Consider the following 23682-nt stretch of genomic DNA (forward strand, 5'->3'; position numbering starts at 1 on the left):
TTGATATCTTGTGCCTGCTCCCCAATGAAAGTTCATTTGTAAGGTATCCTTGTCCAAAAAAAAAAAAATCCTGAATTCTTATGAAGCTCTGGAGCTAACTCCCAATTAACAGGAAGTATAGGATTAGAGACTGGTATGTTAAATGATTCTCAGAGATGCAATGAATGAGAACAATCCAGAATGTGGGGCTCTCTGCAGGGAAAATGACCCTATTTCCTCAACAAATAAATTGCCAAGAGGAAAAAAGAGAGAGCAAAGAGGAACCTATAGTTTAAAATAAACTTGCAAGACATGTCAACCAAAAAAAATAGAAAGAGATAAATGACAATCACTCAGCAAATATTTATTGAGCGCCTACTACATGTCAGGTACTAAACTAGGTGCTGGGAATACACTGATGAGCAAGACAAACACAGTCCCTGCCCTCATGTAGCTCACGGTCTATAGAGAAAGCATCGTGGAAGTTCAGAGGAGAAAAAGAGAAGAATACCCATCTTTGAGGCTATAGGGAAGAACGATCTCCTTCCACTCTCTTCCATTCCTAGGAGAGCATCAACCTTGTGGAGAAAAAAGGGGGTAGGGGACTTCCATGGTGGCGCAGTGGTTAAGACTCCACCTGCCAATGCAGGGGACACGGGTTCGAGCCCTGGTCTGGGAAGATCCCACATGCCGCGGAGCAACAAAGCCCGTGCACCACAACTACTGAGCCTACTCTCTAGAGCCCGCGTGCCACAACTGCTGCAGCCGCGTGCCACAACTACTGCAGCCCGCGTGCCTAGAGCCTGTGCTCCGCAACAAGGAGAAGCCACCACAACGAGAAGCCCGCGCACCACAACAATGAGTAGCCCCAGCTCGCCGCAACTAGAGAAAGCCCTCGCACAGCAACAAAGACCCAACGCAGCCAAAAAAACAAATAAATAAATAAATAAATCTATTAAAAAAAAAACAACGGGGGGGGGGGTAGGAGAGAGGAACACCAAGTCTCAAAAGAAATGATCAACTATACCTCAATTTAAATAAATAAATGTTTTTTAAAAAAGAAAAGTAATGAGAGGTGGCATCTCTTCGTTCAGCAAGCATTTGGAGAGGGGATTCAAAAACAACGACAGGGTCAGGACTGGGATAGACCATTAAGGTTCCTGGCAACCTGAGATTCTAGTCCCTGTCCAACTTTTACTAAATAATCCTCGAGCATAAAGTGCCAAGCACTGAGCTAGACCCTGGAAATACAGCTGTAAATGAGCCACATTCCTTGCCCTCCAGTAATTTGTAGTCTAATGAGGCAGACAGACAAGTAAGAAATTCCCGTACCATGTACTAAGGCCAGTGATAAGAAGAAGCACAGAACGAGATGGGCCACTATGTAGGCTGGGACCAGATGGCAAGTGACATCTACACTGAGCAGTGACACAGGACAAAGTGGAGTCAGAAAGGGGGTGGGGTGTGGCATGGGAGCCAGGGTTGAGGAAACAGTTTGTACAAAGCCCTGGCAATGAGAGACCCTAGGATTGCAACAACACTGTGGTTTAAGAGTTGTGCCAATCAATACCACTAAATTGCTGGCTATATTGCTAAATTCCTCACTGCTCATTCCCAAGTTCAGGAAGGGTTCTGAGCATGGGCACAACCTAGGGACAAACTGAGACAGACTCTTCATCTGATAACCCCCAGAGCTCCAATCTGACTAGGCTAGCTTAGTCCACCATCAACACTTCACTGTGGGTATTTATATGCTTCTCCTGTCATTCACTCATTCTGTCAATCAGCAAGCCCTGTGCTAGACTCCAGAAGGAGAAGAGGGCTCCACCTGGCTCCCCTGGGAGGAATGGGGAGTGTCCTCCACATCGCTGAATCCCACACAGACTCCAGTTCAGTGCTTTGCATACAGAGGTACCACTGAGTCTACTCAACATAGAAGTAAAAGCAAAACTCATCTGATGGCGTAATTACTATCTCAACCCACGTCCTCTACATTTCCAGCCCCTACTCCCAAACACTTCTACTGCTGCACATCAGGGCACTTCTCCCCACTCTTTGAACTCTACCGCTTGTAAATGCCACGTTGCTCAGCGCAGACGCAAGTATAGCTTTGTGGGTAAAAGCAGAAGCTTCGGATTCACAATAATTGGGGTAGAATCCTTTTATTAGCGTTATGATACTGAGCAAGTCACTCACCCTGCGGCAGCCTCAGTTTTCTTTGTCCGTAAAATGAGAATAATAACAGCTCTTTCACTAGGGTTCGTTGAATGAATGCAACTGGGCTGAACTGAGTAGTAAATGGCACAGTCAATGTAAGGGTATTATCATGTTGCTTGGCATATATAATGCACTCAATAAATGGCGGCTGTAGTAGAATGTTGTGATGATGTATAGAGGTAGATGATGGTGATATTGATGACGATGATGATGTAGGACGGCCGGTTGTTCGTCGTGTAATTCACTTTCTGGAGTCACAGCAACCCCGCCAGCCCACACAGCTTCCAGCGGCAAGCCTGAGAGCCACAGTCCCTCCGCACTCGGTCCAAGCCCAGACCTCCCTGGGGATCGCCAGCCTGCGTCACCCGCCCAGCCCTCCGGCTCCTCCCCAGCGAGCCCACACATGGTGGGAACGTGAGGGGGCGGGGCCAGACTGGGCGCCTCAGAGCCAATCGCCGGGCGGGAGGCGCCCAGCCAATAGCAGATGGGATCCAGGTCCCGGGGGCGGGGACCCAGAGAGGAGCGGAAGCGTCATAGGTCACTGGGCGGGCTGGGGGCGGGGCCCGCGGTGTCTATGGGGGCGGAGCAGCGGTGGCCAGAGCAGTCAGGGCGGTGATGGCGGCGGCTGTGGCTGCTGCGGCAGCGGCGGCCCCGGCGCCGGCGGCCCGCGCGGAAGGCGCCTCCTCAGTGCACTGGTTCCGCAAGGGGCTGCGTCTCCATGATAACCCGGCGCTGCAGGCGGCTGTGCGCGGGGCGCACTGTATGCGCTGCGTTTACATCCTCGACCCTTGGTTCGCGGCCTCCTCCTCAGTCGGGATCAACCGATGGAGGTGAGGGGGCCCGGGGTGGGTTCGCGGGCCCGGGGGACGCAGCCTGGCCTCTGGGGCACCCATCCTCGGAAGGGGAGGCTCTGGCCCCAGTCCCCTCTGCCGAAAGACCCCGGCCTGAAGGAGGTGGGGCAGGGGGACGGAGCCGAGTCTCCAGAGGGGAGAAGCCGGGAAGAGGAAAGCAATTAGTTCCCGTAGTAATAGCCTGGGTGGACCAGGGCTCAGCTTCTGACACCGCGCGCTCGCACTGTGTGTTATCCTCTTTGGTCCTCACGACATTCCTGTGGGACAGATCATGATCCCCATTGTACAGATGAGACTCTTGAGCCCTAGAGACACAAAGTTGACCTGCTCAAGGAGTTGCAGCCAGTGAGTGGCAGAACAGGGACTCCTTGTCTAGGGCTCTTAGGGGTGTACTGGGGGCGAGGGGGAGGGGGAGGACAGGAGCTACTGTGGTGTGAGGGCAGGGATGGGTTTCTGAATTGATAGCACAGCAGATGCCTGCATTCTTCAAGTAAAGAGCGCATTGCTGTGCTCCTGAAGGTCATCTGTAAGCCTCCGGTTTGTTTGAATCCATTTTTTCAACCATCCTGCCTTCCCTCCACCAAGATCATTCTGTTTCTGGAGGCGTCCAGAGACTCTGGCTTAGCATTAGATAGGGCAAGTGCCGTCTCCCCTTCATTATAGATAAAGACCTCAAGGGCATGTTCAGTTAGAGGCACTTTGTGTCCGGAGCTGGAGAGCAGAGAGCAGTACTTAATCCATTTTGGAGAATTCCCTCAGCAGCTATAGGCTTGCTAGAGGAAAAAAAAAAAAAAAAAAGGAACCAAAGTGTCCCTTCCTTCCTCCTCATGAGATTGTTTTTAAAATTATAGATTAAACTTTTATCAACTGATGTACTAAGATTAGGGACCAGGAAAGCTGTGATATCAAGGGTCCCTCTTTGATGATTCCCAGGAGATGGAGTGGACAGGATCATGGGAGAAGATTAACAGATAGGTAGTTGATGGGTTTTCTCTTTAACGAGTGTTTAAAACCAAGGAGTTCTGAGACATTGTGTTCCCATCTCTCTTTAACATGCCCCTCAGTAGTCCTTTGGTTTGTTTGCATTGTTCTGGAGAATGTTTGCTTGTGACCTTGTTGCTCCAGAGGCAGGGTTATTCCCAGGATATGCTGGCTCTCCACCATTCTTTCCTCACCAAGGTGTGTGCCCTGCTAGGAGAGTGAATGCCCCTAGCAGTGGATCTATTAAATGCCCTCCTCCTGACCCATTTATATTGAGGGAACAACTAAAGATAGTCCTGTGGAGAGCCTGCCCACACAATTTTCAGCTGCTCTGTTGCTCTGCCTCTGCTTCAGTTTCTATAGATAGGAGGTTGGGTTTGACAAACATCCTTAAATGACCGGCCATCCCTAGCATGGACTAAGCCTGAGACTTTGCCCCTCTCCCAGTGGCAGTGTGCCAGTCGGAGCAGAGTAAATAGAGTCCAGACTGCTTGCTTGCTGCGTTGTCACGGAGTTTCTCCTTTTTTAGGGTTTTGGAGGACATTGCATAGGACTGCCTACTCCTTTGTGGTAGTGGAAATTACAGATCAACAACAAAATTTCTGTTGCTGATTAAACTCAGATTCGCTAGAAACTAGGTGTTTTGTGGGTCATCCTTTTGTGATTGTGCTTTTGAGTGAGTGAGAGAAAAAAGGAATGTGGCAGTTCAGATGCCTGTGTCAAATCCTGAAGTCAGAGGCCGTGTAGGAATGCAGATGTTAATTGAGCAATTATTTAATGAGTGCCTAATATCTGCCAGGCACACTGCTCTAGGTGCTGCTAGGGAAATAGCAATGAACAAGCAGATGTGGTGTCCAGAGCTCCTGGAGCCTACATTTGCATGGCGCAAGACAAGTAAACAACCTTAATTTAGTAGAACTAATGCCATGAAGTAAATAAAATAGGGGGACAGACTAGAGCAGTGGTTCTTAACCTTGCTGCACATGCAAATCATGTAAGGATCTTTAAAAGATGTCTGGGCCCCCTTCTCTCCCAATTCTGATTTCATTGTTCTGGATTATGGTCTGGGCATTAGGGTCTTTAAAGGTGTGATGTGCAGCAAAGCCAGAGAAGCACTGGACTAGAGAACCCCAGACCTGAGCCCGACAACTTGGGATATGTATTGCAGTGCATTGGCAAGACGTCTGATTTGTTTTGGCATCAGAAGAAAGAAGTGAAATCTCACAAAACAGATCAAATACGATAACTGCTCCTGGGTCTGGGCACAGACACATTCGTACCACCCCCGCCATATTCTTTGCTCCGAGGTTCAGAGCGAGGGCAGAACTGCAGACTGTTTTATGCACTCGGTTGGGTGTTAGGGGGAGTGATGGAGCCAGCTGTACCTCTGTGTAACTACAATATGTGTAATCTTCCAGTGGCTGTTTCTGGACCTGGAAGTGACCTGGGAGAATTGTGCTGCAGCGTAACATCCTAGCTCTGTAAATATTTCAGTTGCTGCCTCTGAGAAGCCTCCCTCAGAAGAGTGGGCCCTGGGCCACCTGCAAGAGGTGGGGGGAACCAAAATCTGTATCTCTGTTATCCTCCTGCACTTCCTGCACTGACTCCCACACAGCGTTTTTCAGCAGATAAATCAGATTAAAATAACCATGAATGGCCCTTCCTAAGAGTAAAAGTGGACAGAGAAAGGCAACCAAGAACATGTACATTTATTAGCATAGGAGACGGGCTAGCATACTCCTTGCCTTGGTGGTAGTGGGAAGTTTATAGGCTAATTGTAGCATTTGAGCCTCAGGACTTTTTTTTGCCAAGCACTAGTTAGCTAAACCCTTTGCCGTTTTCCCCAGCCCCACCTTCCCCAAATTTACTGCGTCTAGAAGGAAGTACTGCAGTGAGAACCAAAAAAGAAAAGAGGGGATGTGAGCCACTTCTAGATTTAAAAATGGCCCTTGCAGTTTTTCATTACCTTTCTCTCCCTAGTGCAACCCAGATGGGTGTTGGCAACAATTCACCTTACCCTTTATTTATGTCATTTTCTCCTTGGCTCTGTGCTACACCTGTATTCAGGAACTTGGGGACAGAAGGAGTTGGTAGAAATAAAATATCAGCCAAAATCACTCAGAATTAGTGAATGAGGTGACCTGGGAACTCCCCGGATGCCTGGTGAGAACAAGTGTGTCTCTCTTCCCAGTGCCGGAAGCTAAACACTGGTGGACTGCCCAAGTTGCGTGGTTCTTCCCTGGAACTTGGTCAGCAAGAAGGGGATTGAGAACTATGGTCTACTGGCAGGGAAATTTGAGTTTCTCTGAGTTGTTCACACTGGTACGCAAGAGTCACTTTATTGTTCTGCTGCTGAGGAAATGTTTCCATTTGCCTAAAAGGGATGAAAACTTTCACATTCATCTTTCTCTTTGAAATTAGGAAAGAATAAACATATTTTTAGCCAAGTGATACTTAGAGATCAATCCCTGCTATGGATTGTGGGTTTGGGTTATCCTTTTCCATGGGGCTTAAAGCGCTCTTAATTACTTAGGAGAAATTAATTTATATTAATAGCCTATGTAGCCAGTCTGGGCTGGCCAATGATATCATCATTACAGTTAACCTTGGCTTGAAGCAGAGAAACTTGGTCAAGGGTGATCTAGACCCAAAAAGAGAGTTCACTATCATTTTCCCTCTTCCTATTAATAACAAACAAAATATTTCTCAACACAGAATCTTTCTTCTCTAGATAAGTCCTTGCCTAAAAGATCTGCGTGTCTTTTATTTTAAAGGGCTAGTTCCATGGAGTCCCTGAATTACTGAGTCCTTTTAATATTTTTTGAAATCCCAATTTGATTTCTTCCAGTTCTGTCTGCTTCTGGCTCCAGAGCACTTACATAATGCAACTAAGCTGCACATGTTGTCTAATCCAAAGGGTGAGCTTGAACTCTCAGGACGGTGTGCTCTGAATTTCAGCCATGTGAGCTCAACTTGGAGCTGCCAAGGGTGAGCTGCCTGCCCAAACACTGCCACCTCCAATGCCCAGGCCAGTTTTCTTTAGAGTCCCCCCCTCACTGGAGTAAAGAGAAACTGGCCATGTGGAGAGGAGGGCTCTAGGGGAGCACAAAGGCCCAGGGTTCTCTCTGGTGAAAGAATGCGCCCGCCGGCCCCAGTGAGCTTTTGCCCAGGAGCAGCACTGCTCCGCTGCTCCCTGCCCCTTCTTGGCCGTCCTCACAGGTGGTGCCCTAGCAGTGGCTACTCTTTCTCTGTCTGCCTGGAGGCTGGGGCTCCTGGGGGCCATCGTGAGGCCTCCCTTCCTGGAGGAGCCCTGCAGGGCTTGACTGGGGAGGGGGGCAGTTGGAAGTGACAGCATTTCTAGAGGGTCAAAGTGGAGGCAGAAACCAGGCTCTCAAAGAGAGGAAGTTCAGTGAAAACAAACTAGAAGCAAAGAAAGGCAACTTGTAAATAGAAGCTAGAAGTAAAGTTCAGTTTTCTGGGACAGTGCTTCTGAACCTTTGATGTGCAGAGGAGTCACCAGGGGATCTTGCTAAAATGCAGATTCTGTTTCTGGAGGTCTGGGATGGAGCCTGAGATCCTGCATTTCAACAAGCTTCTGGGTGATTCACAGCTGTCGATCCCCAGAGGAGCAAGGATTTGGTAGCAAAGGTGTTGGCCTACGAGTAGAGCTGTGGTGCTCTCTGATGGCTGAGTCCCTGCAGCACAGCCTCAGTGCTCAGGGGGTAAGTCCTGGTTGAGAGGCAGTGGAGCCTGGTGGTTAAGAATAAAGACGCCAAGCCACACTGTCCAGGTTTGAATTCTGGCCGCCTGTTAAGTGAATGATGTTGCGCAAATTACTTAATCTCTCTGTACCTCAGTTTTCCTCATCTGTAAAACGAGAATTAAATGAGGTGATGTATGTAAAACAAGTAGAATAGTACCAAGGTTCATTGTAAATGCTCATTAAATGTTAGTTGTTGCTGTTACTGTTATTATCCTTTGGTTGCTGAGTTCAGAGTCGTGCCTTCCGCTCACTGCCTCGGCTATAGACTTCTCTTGTCAAAGAAGAAAAGGGTTCTCACGAGGTTACCTGTACTACAGAGATGCTGCAAGGAATGTCTCCTTTTAATAAATGAGGTCTAGAAATAAAGTCTGCGGAAGGCAGCTGGAACCTAGCTTTCATGTGCATGCCAGTCCTATTTGTAGCTTCAAATCAAAGTCCTGGGCAGCCTGGTGGACTGTGAAGGCTGAGGCCCCCAAAGTGCATGGCAGGGACATTCCCAGGAGCCGCAGGACCCTCTGTCCTGGGGTTGCAGAATCTAAGTCACCAGTGATCCCTAGGCATTCTGCCTGGCAGGGCCCAGGTTTCAAGTGGCACAGAGGCAATTTACACTGGTCTCTTGTCTATTCCTCCTAAGAAGAGAGTGAGGCCTGGGAGGAGGCCAAAGCAAGTGCAAGTGCGTCACTCTGTCTCAGCTTTCCTTTTCTGAGGGTGACAGTGTTTCAAAAATAGGAATTCGCAGAGGTGGAGCTTTGGCTTTGCATAAAGCAGCATTCAGCCTGTCAGTCTCCCATCGCAACCCCTTGGAGAGTCTCTGCCTGCTCGTGAGCTAGCCTGATGCTTCGGGCTGAGCCCAGGACTCAGCTCGTGCTGGAATGTGGGTCTGTGGCATTCTCCGCCTGGCAGTGTCATGTTGTTGACGTCAGAGGTGGCAGCAGGGACTGGTTCCAGTTGGCAGCCTGGGAACAGTCGCTGCTTCTGTAAGCCTCCCATAGTCAAGGGAACAGGATGTGCTGCAGAGGAGCCACCGGGTTTCGTTGTGCTCAAAATAAAATCCGGTGACTCCCATCGTTGACAGGCCTGGGTGGGAGGCCCCAGCATAGATAGCAGGAGGTGTCCATGAACGAGGCTCACCTGCCAGGGTTTCTTTCCTGAGAAGAACAGAATGTCAGTGGATTACCTGGAGTCAGGTTTGTGTTTGCCACAAACACATGAGATCCTGCAGGAATCTCAGCCCCTGGAGCAGTGTTTGATGTGCCACTAAAAGGCTTAAGAAATGCGGCACAGAGAAGAAAACATGGTTTGAGTCTGACCCAGAGTCTGGGATAGTTTGCTATCCCAGCTTTGTCACTCAATAACTGTAATCTTTGGCAAATTAATTCTCCTCTCTGTATCTCATTTTCCTCATCTATAAAACGAGGATAGTATTTTCCTTCAAAATGTTTTGAGAGAATTCAAAAGAAAACGCACTTAAAAAGCATAACAGGCATATAATAACATTGATAACGTTAGTTGTCTCTGGAGAGGGGGATGGATTAAATTCCTTGGGGAAGCAGGAAGAGGAGACTTTTTACTGTGTACCCTTTTGTAACTTGAATTTTGAACCACATGAAGAGTTAATCTGTTTAAAATGTTACTTTAAAGATAAAACACATATCATAAAATGTATTGGTGGAATTTCTCAGAAAGGTGATTATGCCTAACTGAACAGGTAATAAATTTCTGTGGTCCTATGAAGTAAATAAATAAAACACTGAAGGCTCTCAGGCAGTGTTAATTTCCTTTCCCTTTCCCATGGTGATCCAGCTCGCAGGCTAGGTCTCTTGAGTTTCTGGAGTCTCCCACACCTCAACTCCCACCCCCGAAAGCATGGGAGGATATCTTACAGAGAAGTGCCTCCTCCCTCTTGGGACAAAAACCTCGTGGCCAGAGCCCTGGAGAGGCCTGGAGAATGAGCTACCTGCCAAATGAAACCCTGGCAAGTGGGGACTCAGCCCAGGCTGTGGGACCATGGGACCGTGGCGGTAGACATCCGTGCAGCCCAAAGCATGAGTGCGGAAAGACAAGGGAGTCTGTTGGATCAGGGTAGGTGAGACTTTCCAGGGCTCTTGCAGTCTTGTTCCGCTGCTAATAGGACCTCAGGCCTCCATACTACAGTACTGTACTTGTTTTTCAGATGGCTTTCCCATCTGTCCTCCCTTTTGATTCTCACAACCACCTAGTGGTGGGAAGATACTTACACCCAGGGCCTGAGGCCGGGAGGGCATAAGTGACTTGCCTGTAATCACAGAGGAACAACAAGAGTAGGGGCAGTTCACACTTATCGCAGATTTCCTATATGCCGGGCTCTGTACTAACTGTTCTTCGTGCATTATTTGGCTTTCTTAACAATTCTGTGAGATAGGTACTAACATCAACTCCATATCACAGATTAGGGGGGGAAAAAGCTAAAGAGGTTAAGTAGCTGCCTAAAGTCACACAGCTAGTAATGACAGGGGCAGGATTTCAATGGAGGTGGCACTGATCCTCTGCCGTATCTCACCTCAGCCAGCACCCAGTAGAACCATGCTAGTTGTTTGGCATAAACAATGTACCAGCTTCTCCCTGCTTTGTTAGGAAAGAGTAACTCTTTGTTATGTTACCACCAACAAGGGCTGTGTGGGTTCTGCAGGTTCCTACTTCAGTCTCTGGAAGATTTGGACACAAGTTTAAGGAAACTGAACTCCCGCCTGTTTGTAGTCCGGGGACAGCCAGCTGACGTGTTCCCAAGGCTGTTCAAGGTAAGCGTGCAAAGTCCAAGAGAAGACAGTGAGAGTCTGCTCCTAGGGTTTCCCTGCAGACTGAACGAGACAATATTCTGACTGAGGAAATGGAAATGGTCGGGGACGGTCTGACCACTGCTGCCAGGGAAGTTGGGAGCAAATGCAGCCAGTCAGCTGCCAACAGGATGGAAACTGCATTAAGGAAAAACTCTGTGAATCCAGTGTCTTGTTGGAAAGTTCCCATCTCTGTCCAGACGTGGGATGTGGCAAGTTATTCCACCCCGGATGCCACTGGCTTCCTTAGATGTTTTCTTGGCTCAAGCCAGCAAGATTTATTAGGGCTCTTCCTATGCCAGGAGTTTGAGGGTGAGGTTTCCTGTTGAGCAATGGGCGTTTCCCATCTTGCTTTGCTTTGCTTATTGGAAAAAAAGTCAGCCTCTCTGAGGAAACATCCCTACTTCCTCTGTGAATGATTGATAAAATCTTCATTTAGGTACCATATAGGCCTCTGTTTGCTATATCAGGTAGCCAGCCCACTTTTCCCCCCAACCCCTTTATAAAACACAGTTTTTAAGGCCCAAACAGAGACGAAAGTGCTCATGGACAGAGGGCTCTAGGACGTTCTCCCCTCATCCTCAGCGGCGCACAGTTGTTTTTCTGCCTCTCTCCACCCCAACTTCCTTCCCTACTCTTCCTGGGGGAAAAGGCAAGAGCAAAGACTTAATGTCAAGTCCAGTAGCTTAGTAAACACTTCATCATTCACTTTACGTCCCCGCACAAATGCCACGGTGCTGATAATAGCCAGCATTCATTGAGGGCTGACTATGAGTCAAACACTGTTCTAGGTAAGTGCTTCACGTACATTAATTCACGCAGTCCTCACAGCAGCCCTCAGAGGTGGGCGCTGCTGTCCCTATTCTGCAGATGTGGAAACAGTAGCTAAGGGGGAAGCTAAGGGTGGTGGTCTAGGATTTGCGCCCAGGCTCCAACTCCAGGGCTCTGTTCTTAACCACCGCACCATTAAACACATTTGCCTCTCTTCTCCCTCTGCATTGTCCCCCCTCTCCCAGCACCTCAGAGGCCAACCCGCTAATAGCCCAGAGATACAGATAGATCATTCATTCACTGTATGTTATCAAGCTTGTACTGTGTACTAGGCCCCATACTAGGTCCTAGGGTAATGAAGAGTAAGCATGATTTCTGCTGTGAGCATTCACACTGTAATGGAGGAAGCAGGCAAGTAATGGGAAGCTTCATTGCCGTATGGTAACTGCTGTGATGGAAAACGGGCAAGGTTCAGGAGAATCATACTGAGGGAGAAGGCCTAGGAGGCTTCTTGGAGAAGGTGTCATCTAATAATATTTTTTATTATTATTCACAGGGTTACGAGTCTTTAACAATGTAATCTGTATGAACTGCTAAGCATGGTACTTGGCTCATAGTAAGTGCTCAATAAATGTTTAGTGGTGCTATCCTTGAACAAGGGATAAGCAACCCTGCTCAGGACTCACATGCAGCAGGGCTGAGTCAGGACCAGGCTGGCCTGTGCACGGCCAGGACATTTGCCCCGGGGATTCAGAGTTTTTAGGGACCATGACCAGAGACTTTGGTTGGAATGTGGTTTCCTTCTTGCTAGTTACATGCTCTAGGGCTTTCTGTGGGTTATCTGTACAACTTTTCACTGGGCCACTTTCTCCCAGCTTTGCTAGGAAATCTAGAAATTTCTACCAGACATGACTAAAGACTTGGAAAAGAATTCCCTTCTTTTTAAATATATGGCCCCTCTCGTCTGATTTCTCTGACCTCTGGGCTAAGGGCTGCTCCTCCTTTCCCAACTCTCTGAGAGCTGGAACCTATTAGCTGTGTTTGCTACTGGCCTCAGGAGTGTTGCTGTGGAAACCATCAACACACTTCACACAGCACAAGTCTGCCAAGAAAACTAGGCCAGAAGTTTTCAGGGCCCTGAGGAGCTCTGGGAAAGGCTTGCCAAGCAGGCGGAATATGGCGATCCTGTCCCCCGCCATCTCTACCAGTGAGTCAGTGCCTTTCTGGGATTGGAGGCTCCCCTGGGAGCAGGTATTTATATCCTCCTGCTGCATTCTCCTACCACAAGGACACAGCAAGTGCACAGAGCTGCCCACCTCTCTCCTGATTCCACAGAGACCACTAGCCTCGGGCTCCACTGTTGTAGGCTGTTGGCCTCACCTCAAAGGCCTGCCCTCCTCAGACCTTGTGGATCTCAGATTGCTGGTTTTCCAGTTCAAATCATTGTCCCTAGTTTGTTCTGCAGCCCATTCTGTCAGGTCTCTAGAGCTGCTCTGTACCCTCCCAGGAGAGAGCTGAGTGCCCAGCTTCTTTCTCCCCAAACAGTGTTGAGCATTACAGATTCTCTCCCCACAGGAATGGGGGGTGACCCGCTTGACCTTTGAATATGACTCTGAACCCTTTGGGAAAGAACGAGACGCAGCCATCATGAAGATGGCCAAGGAGGCTGGTGTGGAGGTGGTGACTGAGAACTCTCATACTCTCTATGACCTGGACAAGTAAGAGATGGGTCCCAGGGGCCGGGTGGCCAATTGCGGGCGTTGGTGATTTGGGCCCCTGCTGAGTGGAACTCAGGGAGGTTCAGCAATAGGGCCCCCTGGCACATGAGGTATGGCATTTTCTAGAAGCTGGAAGAGAATAGGTCAGAGCTGGGCCCTGTAGAACAGCTCAAAGAGCCTACCCGATTTGGGCGCAAAGAGGCTTATTAGGCCCAAGGGACAGAAGCAGCGAGGCTCCCCACTCAGGATCTTCATAGATCTGCTCCTAACACGCTCCAGTCCCATCCACCCCGCACACTCCCGCTTCCATCCTGCTGCTCAGAAACTGCCCTCTGACCTCAGTGGGCCCTGTCTGTCGCCCCTCCCAGCAGATCTCTGTCCTCATAGACACAGCTTCTGTTCCTGAGATGCGTTCCCTGGGCTCCCCTGGCTCTCTGGGTTTCCCGGCCATACATTTAGGTGTTGCTCCGGAGGCTCTAGAGATCCCTGCAGGGCCTCTGTGCTTTCAGAGGGGCTAGGAGGAAACCCTCTCCTCCCCCTCCCTGCGAGAGCTGTCACCCTCCTGCTGCTGCTGCCACTGCTGCCAAGCCCTGCTCCCTGTCCCTCTCCCCACAACCAGTGGTGGCTGCCGGGAGGCTGGGGTCACACAGCTCTGCATGTGAGCTGGGCTCAGCTCAGGGAAGCGCTGGGTGTGGAGCTCCTCCTCCTGCCACGTGCCGGAGGAGGGGGGAGGTACTGCAGGGGCAGCAGCCAACCTTATATCTCCACTAACGGAGGGGAGGAGAGAGGAATTGAGAAACTCTCCCAGCAAGCCCCGTCTTGTGTAAGCTGCTTCTTGGCCAAAAAGAGCCCCGGGAGTCTAGCTGCAGCCCATCCCAGTTCATCCTTATATAAACAGCCTCAGTTCTCCTCTAAACTCTCCTATATCTTTTCTTCTTATCTCAGTGCAGCTGTGTTTCCCTTGCTCATGAAAAAATACTTTTGTAAATTGCAAAAGAAGAAAAAGAAAACCCTTGAAGTATTAGTTGTTACTATTGACCCCAGCCCCAGCCTCCGATTTAGGGAGGACAGGCTGTTCTCCACCTCTCTGTTCTAGTAATTGGGGCCCAACAAGGGAATGATTTTCCAACCAAGGAACATGTTTGCAGCTCTTATCGAAAAACTTCCTCGAGGCTTACGCTGGGATAGAGAGGGAGGTCCACGGGACTCCCTGTGGCTTGGACAGGCAAACCAAGGACCAAGAAGGCCAGTGGGGACTTTTCTGTGATTAGAGAGATACGGTCAGTCTCTGTCTTTAGGCGGCTCCACATCGGCACCAGGGAACCTGGAACTGAGCCCCAGCTTTGGCCCTGACTTTCTCCAGGCACCTGCTCCAGCAATCTAGGCTTCATTTTCCCTCTCGGTAAAACGGAGATGTAGCCCCCCCTTGTCCCCTCCTTTCCACTTAGGAGTGGGACCCATGAGCGGATGAGGAAAGCCACCTTCCAAGCTTCGAAGTCTGGGCTCTTTTCTGGGCGGGCAGAGACCTGAGATGAAGGGTCTTGTGAGTGACGTCTGGTGTGCTTTGGGATTCCCAGGATTATTGAGCTGAACGGGCAGAAGCCGCCCCTTACCTACAAGCGCTTTCAGGCCATCATCAGCCGCATGGAGCTGCCCAAGAAGCCTGTGGGCTCTGTGACCAGCCAGCAGATGGAGGGCTGCAGGGCCGAGATCCAGGAGAACCACGATGAGACCTATGGCGTGCCCTCCCTGGAGGAGCTGGGTGCGTACTTCCTGCCCCGAGCCTCTCATGCCAGCACCTCCTTTTTTGTAAAAGAATTTACCGTTTTTTCTTTTTTGTCAAAGTAATGCAGTTATTGTAGACACTTTAGAAAATACGGAGAAATGAAAATGGAAATAACTATCACTATTACCCACCACCCAGAGAAAACCAGCATTAATTTTGCAGTAGTCCTTCTGCAGTCTTTTTTCTGTTCGTATTTATATACGTAATCTTCTGTTTCTAGTTCATGCCTCTATTTTTGTACTTTTCCCTCTCAGATATAGGCACAGCCTGGTGCTGGCATCAGTGGGCTTCTCAATACCAACATAACTAGTGTTGTTTCTGATGAAAGGGGGTATGTCGGCCTCTCAGTTTATTGACTACATCCTCTCTCCCCTTCCCGTTCCCCTTCCTCCCCACCATCCATTTTTTTGATCTGAACAAAGTTAGCCTTTCTCACCTATAAACCAAAGCTGTAGTCAGCTAACCTGACAGCGCCAGCTCTACAGGATTGTTCTCACCTGTCCAGAGTGAGGCTTGGGGGAGGCAAGAGAAAGGAGAGGAAAGGTCACACTGGAAAGAGAACCAACGTGACTTAGAAAACGTGGACCCATTAAGGATTATCTCAGCCCCACTAGCACCAAAAACACAGTGGTTCAGTTCCCACAGAACTCAAAGAGCAGACCAGCCTGGGAGGACTTGCTGAACCGTCACTGAAATGGCCTGACCTCCAGTCCTGTGACCTGCTCCTCCCCGTGTAGGATTCCCCACTGAAGGACTCGGCCCAGCTGTTTGGCAAGGAGGAGAGACAGAAGCCCTGGCCCGCCTGGATAAGCACCTGGAACGGAAGGTATGGCCCCGTCTCTGAGACACAGAACTTCAGATGCTGACACCCATGCCACAGGGAAGATGGAGCGAGGTTCATGTCCCTTAGTGCCTCTTAGCTCAAGCTGGTTGAAAAATGAAAAGTCTTCCTTATGGCAATAACAACAATAATAATAGCAGCTACCATTTAGTGAGTGCTTACCATGGGCTGGTCACTGGGCTGAGCATTTCTGGGTTTAGCACCTGCTTGCACTATATCCTTTCATCTTTCCAACAGCCCTACAAGGACAGTATTAAGCTCTCCATTTTACAGATTAGGAAATTAAGGCTTAGAGTGGTTAAGTAACTTGCCTGAGGTCACACAGTAAGTAGTAGAGTGAGATCTTGTTCTATGTGATTCTAAAACTTAGGCTAGATTGCTTTTCTTTCATGTGTGTGTCCCCTTACTAAGAGGGTATCTGGTCAGTAAAGTCCATAAGATTAATTATTTTGTGTTTATGTGTCCCCCACCTTTTGCTGGGTCTCCTCCAAGGGTTTGATTTCCATTTGCTTGTCACAGAGAACAAATGATCCACCTCCCAGTGAAGTGGGAATGGGTAAGAGGAAGGAAAGAGGCCAAGGCCCCAGAGGCACCCCTCACAATGTCACATGCCCCCACCTCCCTGGGACTAGAGAAGCAGAGGGGGTTCTCATGAACAGTCAGCTCCTATTTCCTGCCCCCCTGCAAATGGTTTATAGACTGGGTCCCTAAAATCACAACTTGTTCTATTCCTGCTCAGATGGCTGGGCATTTGGCCCAGCAGCCAGGTGATAACAATGCAAGAAGGAGGCTAAGATAGCGGACTTGGGAAGAATGCTTCCCAGCCCTGGAGGTACCTCGCCAGCAGTGAAGGCACACCATGGGCCTAACCTCCCCAAGGCCCAGCAGCCTTGATGTCCCTATTTGGGTGTTACCATCAGACAGGGCCGAAAGCAAGCCCCAGCAATTTAAAAGGATAAGAACTGATGTCCAAGGGCGTGGGGGAACCAGCTGTCTTTGTCCACATCAGCGTTACCCAGAGATTCTTATGGTCAGTCTGGAGACAAAGGCTGGGCCAAGGAGGCAGAAAGGCGCAGACGATTTTGCAAAAGAGGCAGACAGCTTCCTCTGGTGGTGCTAAGCAGATTGAAAATAAGCTGCTGGTGACCAGCCTTGCCACTGCTCAAGGAAAGCCTGCCCGAGAATGAAATAATACAGAGGAAAGCAGAGCTGAGATGGTGAATGCATTCCAAGTAGCACTAGTTGGACACCTAGATCCAGCTGTGCCTGAAGGCTACATCTTGGACTCTTGGTTATATGAGTTAAAAAAAAATCCCTTTTTCAAAGGCCAACTTGCCTCTGAAATCCTGGACATCTTGGACTCTTGGTTATATGAGTTAAAAAAATCCCTTTTTCAAAGGCCACCCCAGAAATGGGGTGGCAGGAGTACGATGAGACTTAAAAGTGTAAAGAGCTAACCTATAGCCTGGGGATTATTATCCCCTTAAAAGCATTTCGTAGAGGAATGCCTTTTAAATCACCAAGTCAGGGACTTCTTTTCCAAACACCCCTGGAGGGCCTCTTTTGTAGTGGGGCCTTATGTCAGGGCCCTTCAGACTCAATGGTAGCCTGAGGGAATACTGTATTTTACACATCAGGGAGAACAAAAGGTACCTGATGGGCAGGAGTTTAACCATTTCAGGAGGTTTATTTTAACTTCTTCAATTCTCCAAATCTGAAGCGAGCATTTTCTTATGTCAGAATGGTCTAGCTGCTGGAAAGACTGCCTAAAAAGACAGGCATAGTGTCTGTCTCCAGAAACATAGTCTATAGGAGATGATAGACACGAAACAAGGAATTACAGTATGCTTAGGGTTAGGAAAGGAGTAGTTCAGAGGGTTATGGGAATGAAAGAGCAAGAAGATTATATTAATCAGTTCTTGTTTGCAAGTTGGCCTTTGAAAAAGGGATTTTTTTAACTCATATAACCCAGAGTCCAAGATGTAGCCTTCAGGCACAGCTGGATCTAGATGTCCAACTAGTGCTACTTGGAATGCATTCACCATCTCAGCTCTGCTTTCCTCTGTATTATTTCATTCTCGGGCAGGCTTTCCTTGAGCAGTGGCAAGGCTGGTCACCAGCAGCTTATTTTCAATCTGCTTAGCACCACCAGAGGAAGTTGTCTGCCTCTTTTCCAAAAGCTTCAGAAAAAGTCCCAAGGAGTGTTTTCATTGGTCTGGCTTGGGCCATGTGACTGTCCCTGACTCTGTCACTATGGCCAGGGAAGGGGGCGCTTTCTCTGGCCAGACTTGCATCTGGGAATGAGCCCACTCCCAGAGTCAGAGGTGGCTTAGCTTTACTTTACCACCTTGAACTGAGATTAGGGAAGAGTTGGGTCACCGCAAGAAAATTAGGTGCTGCTACCAAAAAGGGGGAGGCGAACAATATTATCTTTACCACAGGGTTACCCAGTAGTAGCTGAGGACAAGCATCTCTCCATAAAGGTGTCCCAATTATTAAATGAAAAAGAGATGATGGAATCTTGCAGCCCCTAGTGAGGACACATAATGCATTAATGACCGCTAACACCAAGGAGAGTGACAGTCAGGCATGTTCCCCCTGTAGTCTTGCCAAAGAGATCAAAGCTGAGTCGAAGCCAGTCTCTGGTACCAGCCACCAATTTTCAGGCAGCACACAGGACAGAGGGATGTGTTGAACTGCACCGTAAGTACACAGGGAAATCTGGACTGTGGGAATTAGTACAAGTCAAACGGCTTGGATTCTTTGACAGAAAATATAAAAGGAAAAGAAGGAAATGCATAGAGTAAAAGAAACTTAATTAACACATCAAAATATAATGAGAACCTACTGTATAGTACAAGGAACTCTACTCAATGCTCTGTGGTGACCTAAATGGGAATGAAATCCAAAAAAGAGGGGACATATGTATACATATAGCTGATTCACTTTTCTGTACAGCAGAAACTAACACACATTGTAAAGCAACTATACTCCAATAAAAATTAATAATAAAAAAAAACACTTCAAAGTCTTTTACATGGCCAAGACTAAACTATAGTGCCTAGGGATGCACATTTGGATGAAAAAAAAGAAAAAAACACTTAAAAATGCGAGGAATAACTGAAAAGATAAAGCCCTCCCTTCCAAATGTGCTTTGCAAAAACAGGAAAATGTAAACATTTTTTAAAAAATTTATTTATTTTAGTTATGTATTTTTGGCTGCGTTGGGTCTTTGTTGCTCGCGCGGGCTTTCTCTAGTTGCGGCGAGCGGGGGCTACTCTTTGTTGCGGTGCGCGGGCTTCTTATTGCGGTGGCTTCTCTTGTTGCAGAGCACGGGCTGTAGGCGCACGGGCCTCAGTAGTTGCAGCACATGGGCTCAGTAGTCGTGGCTCGTGAGCTCTAGAGCACAGGCTCAGTAGTTGTGATGCATGGGCTTAGTTGCTCCACGGCATGGGGGATCTTCCCGGACCAGGGCTCGAACCCATGTCCCCTGCATTGGCAGACGGATTCTTAACCACTGCGCCACCAGGGAAGTCCCAGGAAAGTGATTATTATAAAAGTTGGGCAAGTGGTCACTTACGGGGCAGGGTAGGGGCCGTGACTGGGATGAGCACATAGATGGGCTTCTGGGGTGGCCGGCAAAGTACTGATTCTTGAACTTTGGCGGTGGTTGCACAGGTGTTTGCCTTAGAATAATTTGTTAAGCCCCACATCTGTGTGGTTTCTGTATCTGTGTTTCACTTAAAATAAAAAGATTTTCCAAGAGAGGTGGGCCAAGGATATGAGCAGGTAAATATACCTCGCGTCTGTTAGAGGTACTTAACCAACACCTGAGGGATCACCTGCCGAGGAGGTGGCCTTTAGGTTGAGACTTGAAGGAAGAGTCAAAATTAACCAAGGAAAGGGGAGTGGAAAGGAAGGCAGCACTCCAGCCAAGGGAGCTGCATGTGTAAAGGCTAGCAAGAGCATGGTGCTTAAAGAAGAGTGGTGAGGAAGGAAGCTAGAAAGATGGGGCCACTGTGGGGTGCTTGTAAGCCATGTTTAGGATTTGGGACTCTAGCCTAAGAACAGCAGGAAGCCCAGCGCATGTATTGTCCTCAGGGACAGGCATTTTAAAGAATCACTCTGCTCCCAGTGTGGAGGGTGGATTAGGGGGGACAAGAATTGATGCAGAGAGGTCACTTAGGAGGCTGTCACAGTTGTGCAGTATAGATACAATCTTAGCCTAAACCAGGTTGGTGGCAATAGGGAATGGAAAGAAAAGGACAGATTAGAGAAACACTTGGACAGTAGGAGTGACAGGACCTGGTGAGCAAGGAGTCAAAGGTGACGGCCAGGCTTTTGGCTTGGGCAACGAGGTGAGTGACAGTGCAGTTTTTGAGACAGGGAATGCCAATGGAAGGGTGGTTTAAAGAGAAGAGCCTGCTACCCTGGAGGTGCCTGAAAGGCAGTCAAGTAGAGATCTCTGGCAGGGAGTTGCATGGAGTGACTTGGGAGTCTAGGTGAGCATTCTGGGCCAGAGCTACAGACATGGTGATCGTCTGCAAAGGAATTGTCTCGGGAGCCTCGGGACTGGATGAACTCACGCAGGAACACAGTTGAGTAGAAGGGACCTAGGACAGAGCCCTGGGATGCCAACACTTAAGGAGTTGGGAGGGGTGGTGGAGCTGGTGAAACACCAAGAACAGCCAACCAGCTGATGGCAACCAGGAGCCAACAGAATGGTGGGTATGGAGACAGGGAGCAGTCAGCGGGGTGAAGTGCTGCTGGGAAGTCCAAAAATACAAGGACAGAAAACGCCTACAGGATTCAGTGGCATGGACATCTCAGAGACTCTGGTGGGAGTGGTGAAGGCAGAAGTGGAGGTGGGCGTGAGGAAATGGAGAGAGGCTGGCTGTGAAGGGAGGAAAGAGGACCCAAGGGGAGAAGTCCGCAGGGTGACTAGAAGTTCTTTTTGTTTTGTTTTGTTTGCAACGAAACAAGATCATTTTCCCAATGTTCTTGGAGTGAACATGGAAGAGAGGGAGAGATGGAATGTGCAAGAGAAGGAAGAGGGGAGGGATCCAGAGCCAGGTGGAGGCCTTAGCCTTGGGCAGGGTCACAGGAGGGGCAGGGGGTAGATGGGGATGCAGGTGAGTTTGTAGATATGGTGGCTAAAAGTTGAGGTGTTTCCTACCTGATGGCTTCCATTTCCTTATCATAAGGAAGGAAGGTCATCTGCTGAAGGGTGGTGGGGAAGTATGCAATAGGAGGTCTAAAGAGGGTGTAAAGGACTTCCCTGGTGATCCAGTGGTTAAGACTCCGCACTCCCACTGCAGGGGCTGTGGGTTCGATCCCTGGTTGGGGAAGTTCCGCATGCCAAGCAGTGCGGCCAAAAAAAGAATAAAGAGGGCGTGAAGTTTGTGAAATAGTCATCACGAAGAGAAAGAGGGCATTAGGAGTCGAGAAAGAGAAAATGGTTATTAGAGGTAGTGGAAAAAGACTGGAATCTGGAGTCAGTCCCTCCAGCTGTGTCTCTTACCACCTCTGTAACCTCAGAAGAGTCACATAACACCTTGAGCTTCCTTTCCTCGTTTGCAAAAGGAGGTAATGACAAATGCTGCCTCAGAGGATTGTTAAGAGCAAATGAGAGAACACAGGTGTCAGTCAGTTGTGGAGATAAAGCACTCTGCCGGCAGCAACTGATGATAAAAACAAGGCCAATGATACTGTATGACAAGTGGCCCCAGCAATGAATGACTCTGTGGGTTTCCAGGAATGGGTTTCTCGGTGCTGTTGAACAGTGGGGAGAAGTGCCTGGGTAGCCACCGTGTAGCAGCAGCCTCAGGGCCCCTGGGACAGAGCAGGGACTGAGGGAGGGAGATCTTCCTCTGTAATGTAGACGCCCTTTTTCCTTTCTTCTGTAGAATCACAGACCCTTCAGTGCTTTCAGAAACTTTCATTTCCATCATTTTAGTTCATCCCCAGGAGGTGGGAAATTTTGTTCTCATTTAATAAACAAGTAGCTGAGGGACTAAATAACTTATGCTCATAGCACAAATTAAACAGAGTCAGGACAAGAACTTGGGCCTCATTGTTTGATTGGTGGTGGTTCCATCAAAAATTCTGCCAGCGTGAAGTAGCAGGACGTGCACAGGGTCTCATCCTGGCTCTTTGGCTTTCTGGTCTGCGACCGTAGGCAGATTCCTTAACTAGCTGGTGCCTCAGGTTTTCTCCTCTGAAGCATCCAAGTCTGTCCTTTCTTTGCCTTCTCTTTCTGCTGCAGGCCTGGGTTGCCAACTATGAGAGACCCCGCATGAATGCCAACTCCCTGCTGGCCAGCCCCACGGGCCTGAGCCCCTACCTGCGCTTCGGCTGCCTCTCCTGCCGCCTCTTCTACTACCGCCTGTGGGACCTGTACAAAAAGGTAAGGGGCGGTGAGGGCGGCGGAGCCCGCCCCCGGTTGCAGCCAAGAGGACACCAGGGCCTTCTGGGCCGGTCAGTTACCCTGAAGAGAGGCCTTCCCTCTGGCTCAAGTGTGCGTACTGTCCAGAGAAGGTGAGGAAGAAGCCACATCCAAGAGGTGGCAGAGCCAAGCACAGCCCAAACTGCTGATCTAAACAAAATCCGGGTTCTCAAGTGGAGCAGAGCAGGCAGAAAAGCCGACCTCAGGGTGTGACCCCAGAGGTGGCAGTTCTGCTGGTAGCAGGTGGCTGGGGGCCGAGCAGTCAGGGTGGGAGGCAGGGAGGCTGAGGCTGGTGCCAGTTCTAAGGTGAAGAGCACAGTAGCCCTCTATGGGGCTGTGTCCAGAGCATTTAAAGGGGAGCCTAGGAGCGGCAGTTGCCCATCAGTGACGAGGAAATGACCCGGAGGGCTGAATGCAGGGCTGGATACGGACAATAGGTGGATAGCCCTGTAGTAATGCACCCACCCCCAGGAGGAGAGAGGACAACACATCCAGCTATTCAGATTCATCAGATTCATCCTTGCGTCTGCATTGTTTCACGTTGTTTCCTCATTCTTGCCAATATCCGGATTTTGTGGCATGGGGTAACTTTGCCAGCTTGGTGGGTAATCTTGTGATTTTAGGAAGATTATTATTTGCTTGGCAGTCTGATGTCTTAATTCTTTCATGGCCCCAGATCCAGGCTGTTGGGCATAACTTATTTAACCAAACTCTAGACTGAGCATTTCTTACGTGTGCTGATGAGAAAAGTTACTTTGACGTTTTAGAAAGTGGAGCCCAACAGGGACCGTCGAGGACGAGGATCATGACCAGTCTTTGGGAGTTTGGTTCCCAGTGCAGAGTCCGGCAGCGCTATCCCTTTCCACTGCCTGCTGCTCCGCAGCTACCCTCAGGCTCAGAGCCGTAGTGGGCACAGCCAGGGCCCAGGGTTCAGTCTGCAGCACGCCCTGCCGCTTCTCCTGGGGCAGGGTCCCTCCACGCATCTAGGGGCTTTGGAGCCACCAAGTTCATGGCAGCTCCAGACTCCTTTGTGGGGAAGTCCTGAGGGGCACGGCGCTGGTAGCTGGGCAGGCGTTTGCATCCACGTGCTGTCCCACCCCACCAGGTGAAGCAGAGCAGCACCCCCCCGCTCTCCCTGTTTGGACAACTCCTGTGGCGAGAGTTCTTTTACACGGCGGCCACCAACAACCCCAGGTTTGACCGCATGGAGGGGAACCCCATCTGCATCCAGATCCCCTGGGATCGCAACCCTGAGGCCCTGGCCAAGTGGGCCGAGGGCAAGACGGGCTTCCCTTGGATTGACGCCATCATGACCCAACTGAGGCAGGAGGGCTGGATCCACCATCTGGCCCGGCACGCTGTGGCCTGCTTCCTCACGCGCGGGGACCTCTGGGTCAGCTGGGAGAGCGGGGTCCGGGTGAGTGGTCTCTCAGCGGGCAGCCCAGGGCAGCCCCCTTTTGGGCTGGGGGATGGGCTGGGAGCCCTGGGTCCAGGAGATTCCCTCCAGATCCTTCTTG

At 49.5% G+C, this 23682-nt stretch overlaps 1 protein-coding gene across 2 annotated transcripts in view; it reads left to right on the forward strand.

Annotated features, from left to right (window-relative positions):
* Positions 1–2781: 2781 nt before the first annotated feature.
* The window catches only part of CRY2 (cryptochrome circadian regulator 2), a 31878-nt gene continuing 10977 nt past the window's right edge, over positions 2782–23682 (forward strand). The window contains exons 1-7 of one of the 2 annotated variants that reach the window (XM_068555220.1): positions 2782–3026; positions 10460–10568; positions 12951–13093; positions 14671–14855; positions 15617–15705; positions 21986–22126; positions 23271–23582. In XM_068555220.1, coding sequence (XP_068411321.1) covers positions 2812–3026; positions 10460–10568; positions 12951–13093; positions 14671–14855; positions 15617–15705; positions 21986–22126; positions 23271–23582 — 1194 coding nt within the window. In that variant the 5' untranslated portion in view covers positions 2782–2811. The remainder of the gene's footprint in view (positions 3027–10459; positions 10569–12950; positions 13094–14670; positions 14856–15616; positions 15706–21985; positions 22127–23270; positions 23583–23682) is intronic. The other variant, XR_011075396.1, reaches the window with a different exon arrangement.

Source organism: Eschrichtius robustus, chromosome 11, assembly GCF_028021215.1.
Source record: "Eschrichtius robustus isolate mEscRob2 chromosome 11, mEscRob2.pri, whole genome shotgun sequence".
Taxonomy (NCBI): domain Eukaryota; kingdom Metazoa; phylum Chordata; class Mammalia; order Artiodactyla; family Eschrichtiidae; genus Eschrichtius; species Eschrichtius robustus.